Source organism: Culex quinquefasciatus, chromosome 3, assembly GCF_015732765.1.
Source record: "Culex quinquefasciatus strain JHB chromosome 3, VPISU_Cqui_1.0_pri_paternal, whole genome shotgun sequence".
NCBI classification, from domain to species: domain Eukaryota; kingdom Metazoa; phylum Arthropoda; class Insecta; order Diptera; family Culicidae; genus Culex; species Culex quinquefasciatus.
The window spans coordinates 123,804,314-123,817,032 of record NC_051863.1 but is presented as its reverse complement, the minus strand read 5'-3'; the positions used below and the strand labels follow the sequence as shown (position 1 = coordinate 123,817,032).

The window sequence follows — 12,719 nt, the reverse complement described above, 5'->3', positions numbered from 1 at the left end:
ATTTTTCTAATATCGGCTTAGTTCTTTTTCTTCCAACACTCTGTCGAGTGTTGCCATTTGCGCTGACAGTTCAAACGAACACTCACGAAAAGTGGCATTTATAGGAAAGTTTCCTGGCATCGCTGGCTGTGCTGCTGGTGGTGTGGACGGCCAGCCTTTGTTCTTTTGCCTTCGTCTCTCGCTCGGTTTTCTTCAGCCTTCGAGTGGAATGCAAAGTGAAAATTGAAACGTCAAACGACTTGGCGCGTTTGTTTTTTGATGGCGCTTGCTAATTTATTACATTTTCGGGATTATTCTTCAATTGAGTGCCTTAATAATGATCAAAAGAACATGTTGCCGGTAGTTGGAAGCAATTTCATATCTTAAGCGCCGTGAAAAAGTAAGCGAAAGTGAAAAGTAAATTTTGGCGATATTCATTAAGCGTTTGAGGGATTCTCGTGTGTGTCACTGTGTGTGCCAACAAAATGATGAGAAGTGGTCTCGCAAAATACAAATTATGATCAAAAGTGCATTAAATTTGATCTTTTTGGCCAGTAAGTGGCATAAATTTGCGTGCTTACTCGAGGCGGTGCTGTTGCTGGTAAGTTTATAGCCCAAATAGTATTTTTGGAGCTTTAATCGAGCATCAAACTCTCCATATGACGAAGATAGGTTTTTGATTGGAAAGGGTAGATTTCCCCTACCACATTGATTGCACAAAAATCTGTGGTAGAAAAGTATCCACCGGTAGATGCTTTGGTGGATTTTTGACAGTTCGAATTATTTCAAGAAAATCCACCGCGGTTAACCAAATCAAATTAACAAAAGCCCTCAGGACTACCAAAAATTGCTTCGTGGACCACAGATGAAAAGTAGAAACCACCCCTTCGCAATTTTCAAAGGCGTCATCCATAAAGTACGTCACGCTCTAGGAGGGAAGAGGGTTTTCGTAAGTGTGACAAGGGGAAGGGGGGGGGGGATGTCCGTGTTACCGTGACGTCACGCTAGATTATATTATTGGAAATTCAATCTTAAAAGATATTTTTGTATGGTTCACTCATTGTTGTCAAACGAACGGGGTCACTTTTAGTTTGACACCCTCTTTACACAGAGCTAACACTTACCACCATACGTTTCGTTTGATTGTAAGTGTGAGTCCCGTGTTAAGAGTCACATGTCATTACTTTTTAGTTTAACTTTGTCAAACCAACGGGGTACAAACAAAACAAAAAAGTGCCTAACGAAAAATGATGGGGTAAATTTTAACCGATTTACATACTTTGTGGTTGACCCCAAAGGTCCCTATCATGCTGATCAATACCGACGCCGGCCACGACCAGTGGTAAGACACGGGAAGGTGGATGGTAATGTTAGTCTGAAGACCGCTAAATCGGCTGCGTCTCCGACAAAGTATCACATGAGTTTTGAAGGGTTAATCAGATGGATATGAGGTCAGGATTCACTGTGGTAAGTAATGTGACTTGAGTCCTTTTGAATTCGAATATTTTCTAAACAGCGAGCATTCGAACTAGCACGCAGAAATATAAGGCATATTTGAATCAACAATGTGGAATCCCGATATTTACCGACGAGAATCCCCAACACCGGTCTTGGCTGTTCGACTGTTGTTTGAGGAGACAGTTGAGCGCTGTCAAATGCAGAATTCAGCTCAAAGCAATAATATAAAGGGTCAGACTCACCACCACACATCCTCCCTCCTCTCCAAAAAAAGAGAAAAACCTAAGGGATTTCAACATTTCCGACACTCGTTTGCCCTGGCTTGTGTGAAATTTACCATTTGGCTGTACTAGTCCAAAACCCAGATACCGGCGTGAATTTTTTTTCTTTTTTTTAACCTTTCTCTACTCTTTAACCAACTCATTATTATTTCAAACCTTGGTTCAAACTCAGAACCACTGAAAATCAAGTCCAAGATCTGAGCGATTGGAGTCTTGATGTTGAACAATTTATCATTGTTCGCTTCCCTCGAAGGCACCCACCGCATGGCATTCCAGAATGTGTATTGCCAGCAAATGTCAGAACTTTCATTGCAATACAAAAAGCGACCCAAACAAGAACAGAAAATAAAAACGCGCAGTATGTGACTTGACAGCGCACATCCACCGTAGTGCGATGCTGATTTGCCACTTATCTTTCGCTTTACATAACTGTCCTGGCGATCTCTTTTAATAGATTTCTACTCGGTTGTAGGTGTTCGATGGCTTGAATGGTGAGGCAATCCAAACACTCTCCATACACCACTATACACTTCGGGATTCGAGTTGACGACCCTTGGATCAGCGAATCTACCGAAGCAGTTTGATCTTGCCCCTCTTTTGTCCATTTACCGAAGAGAGGACTGCTACACCTGGAATGACCTAACAACCCACATTACCTCTGCTGGCACTGTATCATTAGCTTGGCCTGTTGCACGACTCTCCGCCAACAACCTCAGTTCATGGGTACATGTCTCTTATTTAGGGACTCATTCTCCGCCACCACACCCCGTCCACAAATACGCCGCCGAAGATGGTCATTAGTACCGGCGCTCAAAGACGTCGACGCCGTCCACCTCTCGTACCCGGAGAGGACGACCGGTCCCATCAGCGACCTGTACGTGGAACTACTCGTATGTAAAGAGAACTTCTGGGACTCAGGCTCTTGCGCCGACAACACAAACTCATCGAAATCGTCCCCGTCGAACGCAACGCTTGGTTCAATGCGAGCCCTAGGGGACTCGGCTCCTCTTGCGAACAGGCTCCTTATCCCTGCCACATTCACGTTTAATACAACCTTCTCCGCTTCGAGCCAGCGTACGCATTCACAATCACTTTGAGCGTTCTGTCGTTTGGGAAACAGAACTAACTGGTTGGACATGCTGAAGATCATGTCTCTTATCCTGAAACCAGCCTGTCAACTTCCAGCGCTATACTGAAAGAGGCAAGAGACTCCTTCGCCCTGTTTTAGCTCCACAAGTGAAGTGAACGAGTCCGACTCCGTGCAGATATCCTCTCACAGCACTGAGCTCTATCCATCATCATCTTGATTTGTCTGATCAGCTTCCAAGGAAACTCGTATCGTCCATTATTGTCATTGCTCTCCGCGATCGACTGAACGCGGCCTTGATGTTGATGAACAGGTGGTGCGGTGACCTAACAACCTAATCTCTACATAAGGCTGGAACCGACATTCATCCGACAGAAAACACGATCAAACAAATCTTGCCATAAAAAAAATGCCAAACCGGGGACGGCTGGGAATGAACCCAGGCAAGTTGCCGAACATAGCCTATACCGAAGCAGACCTGAGCGTGGTCGAATTGTTGGAACCCAAACGTGTCAAAAAGATCGGCAACGCCCTGAGAACCACCCTGAGAGCAACAATGGTTGCTGCACACAGAGATCGCCTTACAAAACACAGTCTATAGAATTTGTACACCGTCATTTTCGCTCCAGCCCACCGCCAACTCAGTTGTCTTCTTGGGCCAAGTCTAGCCCGAACACCAACATTCAGCTGAAATCGATATTTTCCCGTACATAAGTCCATCATCTCAAGAAACACCGTTCCACCTGCAACAGGGCCAATCACGCAAATGCCTCCGTCCAACTGACATCCCATATTGCATTCGGACTCATCTCAGTCTTTCGCATTTGGTTCAATCTTACGGACATCTCGTATCCGCCTTGGGCTTGCGGACATCCCATCTCGCTTTCAGTCTAGTCTTGCGGACATCCCATCTCGCATTCTTATTCGCTTCAGCTTTCGGACATCTCATCTCGCATGTTGCTCTATCTTGCGGACATCCCATCTCGCATTCGCTTCAGTTTAACGGACATCCCATCTCGCATGTTTTTCTATCTTGCGGACATCCCATCTCGCACTTGCTTTAGTATGGCGGACATCCCATCTCGCATGTTGCTCCATCTTGCGGACATCCCATCTCGCATTCGTACTCGCTACAGCATTCGGACATCTCGTCTCGCATGTTGCTCTATCTTGCGGACATCAATCTTGTAGACACAATTCCTCGTATTGGCTTCAATCTTGCTAACATCATCTCTCGTATAGAATTCTGCTGAACAATGCAACTATGAAAAGAAAAAAATAACAATTAAGCAAGTCAGGAAACACTCTTGAAACTTTTATGAAAACACTCGTTGCATATTCGTTTGTACAAACCTTACGACTCTTCTCCACAAAACTCTGTAAATGGTAATCAACACTCTTAAAGAACACCATACATTTGCATTACTTCTAGATTCTTGCGAAATAGACTTTTCCAGCCCACATTAGAACTCGCGAATATAAAATTGGAACCTTCATTCGTTCCAGATTCGTCAACACTGACCTTGAAAGCCCTGCTACACAAACACACCTGAGCACACCTTAGGAATCAAATCTACGAACTTATCCGAACAGAATTTGAAAGTACTCTGTACCTGCCTTCGCTCCGGACTCGTGTGCACAGACCTTACTGGCTCACTCCAAGGAAACATGCGGGTGTAAAAACTCTTACAACACGCCTGGCACTTTCATTTGGTTTGCATTCATAAGAACCTTGCGAGAAACCGCAACACGAACTTGTGTGATCAGACCTTAAAAGTCCCGCACAGAACCCAGCACTCACCTTCTACTCGAAATCCCACGAAAAACACACTGCACTGTTTTGTCCTGTGCTGGGGATTCTCGTCCGGTTCCTTCTGGTTCTGCTTTGCTTGCCATCTGTTTTAAATGGCAAACCTGGCAGGATCGCCAATGTGGAATCCCGATATTTACCGACGAGAATCCCCAACACCGGTCTTGGCTGTTCGACTGTTGTTTGAGGAGAAAGGACCGTGCGTCGTGTTTACTCACCTCACCTGACAGTTGAGCGCTGTCAAATGCAGAATCCAGCTCTGCGCCAAAGCAATAATATAAAGGGTCAGACTCACCACCACACAAACAAAACGTTTTGTTGATTTGAAAATCAAGATTTTTGTTGAATCAACGCTAAACGTCAAAGCAACTTTTTCAATGCAACAAAAGATTTTTGTAAAATTGAGAAAATCAAGGTTTGTTTCAACGCAAAATCGACATTGATTATATTCAACAAAAAATTTGTTAAATAAAACCTCGTACAGGCTGATTCTACAAAAAAAAATTCTGCGTGAGCAAACATTCGGATTAACGAATCCGTTCTGTATTGTATGTACAAAACATGGCCGAAATCGCTGTCCCCATTTGACAAAAAAAAACTGTTTTATCTCAAATCAAATGAATCCTTTATTAAAAATCTACCAAAATAAAACGTTTTTTCACTTTCTTCAAAAGTATGTCACTTTTCCCTTACAGCGCAGTCCTGTAACTTCCAGCTCCTTTCCCCTAAAGATAAATCCCATCCAGCGTGTCCATAAGCTCCTTCGCGTACGTACACCCGGCCACCTGGTCCAGCGGCGCCCCCTCAATTGTGGTGCATATTTCGTCAATCACCTCGCAGTCCTGCTCGCAACGCTGCTGGTACGCTCCCGCACCGTCCTTCCGGCCCAGTCCCCGCACTTCCGGTGGCGTGCGCTTCAGCACCTGGTCCAGCTTCAGCAGCACCAGGTGCGCCACCAGTCGCTTCTTCCAGCCGGTATACTCGCGCCGATTCTTGCCCGTGAAGACGCCCACCCGGCGGCGCAGCTTGACCCGCTCGCCGGTGGCCTCGTCCGGTGCGATCGGGCAGGACATTTCCTGGTCGTCAAACTGCTTCCGGCCGGCTTTGGTCTTGTAGGGCGAGGCGGTGCCACCGTCGGTGGCCAGAAGGGGGGTTATTCCGGCCAGGACGTGACTCATTGCGGCGAGGGGGGATGTTTCTCGAGAGAAAACTAGAAAATTTACTTTCTAGTGTTTACTCTCGGCAGCGACACATGACAGGGAAAACGACGCGCCACGTGCTTCATTCTTTCAAACGTCATCAAAGCAATCGTTGCCAACTGTCATTTGTTTGAATTTGTTTGGCGTTGCGTCACGTGTCACGTGTTCAGTGGGAAACAATGATTTTCTGTGAGTATTTTGGAGAATTTTTGGATTTCCTGAAATTCTAACAATTTTTCCCCCAGCTCAAGAAGATGTGGTCGAATCCTCGCAATCTGGTGAATCCAGTAGTGGTCGTCGTGGTCGTGGTCGCCGATCGAACGGATCGCAAAGTGCACTGCCGAAGCGCAAATCTCAGCGCAACCAGGTCCAGCGGCAGCAGCAACTTCCGGTGGACAGCGCCGACTGGTCGAGCTCGGTTCTGCTCGAGATCCCGCAATCGGATACCGAGGAAAGCCCGGCAGGTAACCTGTCCGGGAGTCTCTTCTCCGGACAGCAGGATCTGCTACGGCAGTACGAGAGCCACGAACAGGACTTGAAGAAGCGGGACGCTATGCTGGAGCAGGTTCTAGAGCAGTCCCGGAAAGCGTGCGAGCAGCTCAAGTTGCAGAACAGTTCTTCTCAGCAGGCAACTGAGCTGTTTCGTTGTTCGGAACATCCCCCGGCGAACCAGCCGGCTATTTCGAAGGAAGTCTCCTGTCAGACCTCTGTCAACCAGCAGGAAGCCGGCGTTCAGTGCAACCAACCAAAGGTTATCCTTTGCAATGCTTCCGTTCAGCTGTCCCCAATCTCCCAGAAGCGCTCCTCCCAAAACGTAGCAACGCAATCCTCCCCAAACGGTCAACCCAAACGCTCCCGGATTTCAACCTCAACCAACACGGACGATCCGCAGCGCGAAAACTCTTCCGCCCAAACCACCCAGATCCAAACCCGGGACGTGGCAATCCAAAAGTACCACAGCACTCGGGTTCGCGAAATGGCCGCCCAAACCGACCAAGTCGTAGTCCCGAAACCCAAAATTTCGCGGCGGAACGTCAGCATCCAGCACCGCTCCACCGGCACCCTGGATCTTGGTACGGCCAATTCCGTTGGGCTGGGGATCGCCCTGCGTTGTGATCCGGCCCGGCTGCAGCGCGTGCTGTTCAAAATGGCCGCCGAACAGCACAACCAGTCACGTGGTAGCAGCACCAACAACAGTGTTGTCGATACGTCGGGGTCGATGCAGGACGGAGGGGGGTTGGAACTGTTTGGGCCGGATGAGCCGTACTATGCGAATTATGAGTACTTTATGGAGGAGGAGCGTGGGGATACGGACGGTGGGAGCACCCGAGGATCGGAGCAGGAAGTGAGCTGCTTTGTGGAGGATGATTACAATGTGTGAGGGGTGGAATGGTACCAAAATGTACCTTCTTATTTGAATAATTCCAACTTCGTTGGCGTTTAGTGAATTCTGCTTAAAATGAAGTATTGGAATAAAAAAGAATTATCTTATTTGCAAATTAGTCTCAAATCGCTACATCCAAACAAAATATTGCTGCAAATATGAAGGGTGTGACTTTGAAAACGATTAGCACTGAAATTAGATAATAACATAAATTCGCCATCCATGCAGATTAGCAAACGTCTGCATGTCCGTGATAGATCCTGCTTCACTTTATCATGGATCGACCAGAGCATCTGCTTGACCCAGTTCGAACATTGACTTGTGGCGTTGATTTGACAGGACTTCTTCACGCAGAAAAATAAGGCATATTTGAATCAACAAAACATTCTGTTGATTTGAAAAACTAGATTTTTGTTGAATCAACGCTAAACGTCAAAGCAACTTTTTCAAAACAACAAATGATTTTTGTGGAATTGAGAAAATCAAGGTTTGTTTCAACGCAAAATCGGCGTTGATTATATTCAACAAAATTTTTGTTGAAACAAACCTCGTACAGGCTGATTCTACAAAACATTTTTCTGCGTGTTTTTCTCGAGCAGTCTTCTCATTTTACAACATCAGAGGGCTTTTGTTAATTTGATTTGGTTAACCGCGGTGGATTTTCTTGAAATAATTCGAACTGTCAAAAATCCACCAAAGCATCTACCGCATTGATCGCACAAAAATCTGTGGTAGAAAAGTATCCACCGGTAGATGCTTTGGTGGATTTTTGACAGTTCGAATTATTTCAAGAAAATCCACCGCGGTTAACCAAATCAAATTAACAAAAGCCCTCAGGTCTATCATCGAAGAAGGCGTCCGGTTTCATTCTTCGCAAACAAAGGAACCAGACCCAAGTTCTCCACAAACTTTGTGTATGCGTCATTAAATGCGTCGGCCAGTCCCTTCATAAAGTCTGTGAGTATCATGGGTGGGTTCAGATCGGCTTCTACCTCGACAGCAACCTCTTGGCAACCTTGGAAATCTTCTGCAAAATCGCTCCGTACAGTGCCTGTGTCTTATTTGTCAACAACGCGTAGACCGCAAAGACCACGTCAAATGTTCCATCAGCAATCCACGGTAGAATGCGTAACCGTTGACAAGTGTCAGATGTAGTTCATCAGGAATCAAAAACACTCCTTTGCTTCACAAAACAGTCGAAATTTCTAGACGTGCACGTTGAATTATGTTTCGCTGAGCAGAAGCCGAAATCTTCACGTTTACGCTATCGACGAAGATCGGCAGCCGCAACCCAACGCCAACTTGATGGAGGACCGCTATATGACGCTGTGATCCGTTTCAGCGATATACTGAACCTCGCTTAAGAGACCTCGAGCGGACTTACTAAGTTTTTTCGGTTCCGACATTCCCAGTAGTACGAGTCATCGCTCTACAGTTATAAAAACACTTGAAATTTCGGTAATCGGTCTAGAAATTGATATAAACTTACCAGTCGATTAAGTCTGCATACAATTACAAGACAGCAAATCGTCTCCGTTTCTCACAATTGTTCTTCAAAATGGAGCGTTTTCCAGCATTTACCGGCAGTGTCCTACCGCAAAACCAAATTAGTCGTACCTCGTAGCTGCGTTTGCCGAAGAATGAGCACTTTCAGGATTCTACGCCGAAACGGCATTGTACAAAGATTTCATCAGACCCAAGAACACGTCCGTGGGAGGGAAGGCAATGGCTGAGGATGGTGGTTTCGTCGTCTCCGTATAGCAATGGTGGATTAACGCAATTGATGTAATAAAAATACCGTAATCTGGGGTGAATCGGGACTACGGTCTGAATAGGGACAGCAGTTTTTAGAGCACTTAAAGCTATTAAATTTGGAAATGGATTTACACATTTTGTTGGCCTGAGTCTGTTCTAACCGAAACCAACCAGAAAAATCAAAATATTTTGCTCCAACATGGTTAAACTGCTGTCCCAATTCGCCCCATGTGTCCCGATTGACCCCAGTTTACGGTATGTAAAGATTTCAGAACTCCAGAATCTTTGTACTCGCCAGCTTGTCGACCGTCTTCCAAGTTAAAGCAGTTTTTTAAAACGTGTTGCCCCCATCAATTCCAACCTTGAGCACACAATTTGACACGCTTCTTCTTGTTGACACATATCCAACAAGTCCACTAACTGATTTGCAGAGCAAAAGAGGCCTGAGATTGGATCCAGATCCGCTTGAAGTGAAATTCATTTCCTGGACATAGAAGAAATCGTCCAGCTCATGCAACATTGCCGGCTTTATTCCAGGTTGGACTGCTTTCCGATTGCTCCCTCGAAGATGTTTTACAAGCTTGATAGTATATCTCGGGAGAGTTTTCAAAAAGCCGTAAGAGCCACCGTGACCTCCGGCACTAATTTTCGTTTTCTTCAAATTGAAACAATATTTCATTTGTTTTAAGCATAGGGCGATTGAAGGACGTGTAGAAGTGTAGATGAACAATCTCAAGCATTTTAGAAATTGGTTTTTCATAAGTAGGTCGAATACCGATGCAAAAAGGGCTTCGTTTACCAATGACTCTTACGTCTTTTGAAAAATAATCCAAGATATGTGAGCAATTCCAGCCCAATACAGGAAATTTTTAGTTACTTTTTTATCGACCCCTCTCTGATCTCAATGAAACTTTGAAGACATGTTATGCTAGACATATATAAGCCATTTTTATGTATATGGAGCCAGTTACACTCGAGAATGACTTTTGAGAAAGGCGTATGTGTTTTCAATATTTTTGTAATCTGGAATTTAAATATTACTGTATCTAGAAGCCGTTGCATCGTATAAAAAATGGCCAAAAACAAACTTGTTGGACATTTGACGGGCTTTCCGAAAAAAATACACTAAAACAAAAAAACACGCCAAATTAAAAAAGATTTTATGATTTTAAAGTTTGAAATTCAAATTTAAAGGTGAGGCCACGATTTTTTTTTTTCGGTCAAAATTTTTGTGCCAATAGCCTAAGATAAATAAAAGTCTCCTAAGTCCAATCCTTGTGAAGTTACAGCGGTTTTAAAAATAAAAATACGATTTAATCCCACCAGGGGTGAGATAGAGCCTTTCTTACTAAAGAATTTAACTTCTTTCAATTCATCACATCGACTTGATACAAAAAATCTTATGATGAAAGCAAGGTAGGTTAAGGGTACGTTAACCATTAGTGGACCCCTTTCCTATAGTGGACCCTCTGAAGCGTTTTTGATGAAAAATTCAATAAAATCACAATTTCAAGCGTGTTGTTGTCTACAAATCTTTTATTTGGCATATTCAGCATCATTTAAAACAATGTTGACTGACATTGAATCGTCCTTTTCACCAAAATAAGTGTTTTGAGTTCGACATCTGAAATCAGCCATATTTTATTATTGAATTAACTATCCAATCATTTTTGACTGATCATTTAACTTCAGCAAGTCGAAATAATGTAAGTTTAAGGAACTTTACTAAAATAAAGCGAAGAACTGCTCATTTTCGAGCAAAAATTAGGGGGGTCCAATATAGGACAACGAAAATTCAAACTTTTCCAAAAGTGGACCCTGTAAATTTAACCTTCAAAAATGAAGAAAACGTTGTATTTAAGCAAAAGTTTGTCTTAAACATACAATAAATGCTTGTTGTAATCAACCTAAACGCATATTTTTTCAATTATGAGTATAAATATAGCTGTTTTCATGTTAAAAGTACCAACAATTCTGAAGCCGTAAGAATTTAAAATTTATCGAAACTATAGTTAATTGTACTTAACTGAAGCATCATAATTGTAGTTTGAAATGATATTTTATAATAATAAATCAATAACAAAACATTTTTTTTTAAATAAACGTGGGTGGTTTTATCAGCAACTGTAAAGCAACTGTATTGTTTAGTTTCGGTCCACCATTTATGTAAAAAATATGGAAAAATTTGAATCAAAAAAACATTTTTAAATTTATTTTTATTTTTACAGTAGTTTTTGAAAAGTTTTCTATGATCTTTTACGGAAATAAATGTGTTTAAATGTCTGTTAGATTTTTCGTTTGTTTAAAGCCAAATTTGTTAACAAAACATATTTTCTTATGATGAAAAGTGAGCAAAATCCATCTTTTATTCGTTATATCTATCATTAGACCTACACCATGCATCAAAATTCAAAATCGTTTAAATTTGGTATAAAAATAACAGTTTGCCTATAGTGGACCCGGGTCCACAATCGGATTATGGACCCGGGTCCACTATAGGAAAAGGGGGTCCATAACAGACAAAAAAAACTTTTTTTTCAAATGGCTATTTTTCTGCTCAAAAACGAATAACTGATGAAACAAATAGTCAAAATTGTTCAAAAGACTTCAGATTTCATTGTTTTGTACAGAGGGTTATGAAAAAGTGCTTAAAATATTAAAAATTTGTAAAAAATATGTTTCGGCTCTACTGGGGGGTCCACTAATGGTTAAAATACCCTATTATTAATGATGTGTTTTCCAAAAGAAATTGAAAACGCAAATTTCACCAAAAGAATATTTTTAATCGTACAAATTCTTAACCAAACAAGCGTTTATGACAAACGCGAGCATAGCAAGCTTCCCATGCGCCAGTGACGACGCACACCGCGGTTTTGGGTTTCTAGTTTTGGTATGAACCCAAAAACCGAACAAAGCAGGCGCAAAGCAAAACCGAGGTACAGCCATCCCTCATATTCGGAACAGTTTACAGATCGGCCAATGTTAAAAAAATCATAGTAAATCAATGATTGAACTTAATAATTCGCTTTTACCTTCATTTGAAAGCTTTTCTTGCGATCTTTCGAATGCTGTATCGAACAACTGCAAATTTTAACTTTTATATCGAGTTTTTGAAGAAAAACTTTGACCCTTAAAATCCACAAATTCGGAACACTTTTTTCTTACGGATGTAAACAAACTTTGGTTCTCTTCATGAGTACATAATTTTTACAAAATAATGACTTCAGGCACTAACACCAACGAAACTCATGCTTAGTTATGTTTTATGAGTGGTCTGATAACTTTTTTTGTAAAAATATCAGTGAAAATCAGGTGTTCCACAATTGTGGGAGGCACAATAACATTCCACAATTATGAAACAGGCAATTAGGAGGCAGTGTTTTGCTGCTCTGGATAAAATAGTCTTGAAAAGAGGTTTTTTATTCAAAAAGTACTACTTTTACCCGTGAAATAGCAAGAGAATGTCCAAATGAAGGTCCTAAAAATAGTAGGGTCGACAGAAAAGCTGCATTTGGCATGTTATTGACAAATTACCACAAAAGTGTTCCGAATTTGTGGGAGTTCCGAATATGTGGGATGACTGTAACATGTTAACCGCGTGTGCCGCACAGTGCAGGGAAGCTTGCCATTCAGCATCTAAGAAAGTGAGAGAGTAAGAGATAGCTATTTTTACAACCACACCACTACACACTCAATCGCGATACCTTAGGTAGAAAGCCATCAGCGTCGCGAGCATTGAAAACATTGAAAACGATATAAACGATGA

At 42.7% G+C, this 12,719-nt stretch overlaps 1 protein-coding gene across 1 annotated transcript; it reads left to right on the top strand.

Moving 5' to 3' along the window:
• The first annotated feature begins 5,949 nt into the window (after window positions 1–5,949).
• LOC119769906 lies at window positions 5,950–7,212 on the top strand. Its single transcript, XM_038263729.1, has 2 exons — window positions 5,950–6,003; window positions 6,060–7,212. Exons 1-2 carry the CDS (start codon window positions 5,994–5,996, stop codon window positions 7,193–7,195), a joined length of 1,146 nt encoding a protein of 381 aa, XP_038119657.1. The 5' UTR covers window positions 5,950–5,993; the 3' UTR covers window positions 7,196–7,212.
• Window positions 7,213–12,719: the final 5,507 nt, after the last annotated feature.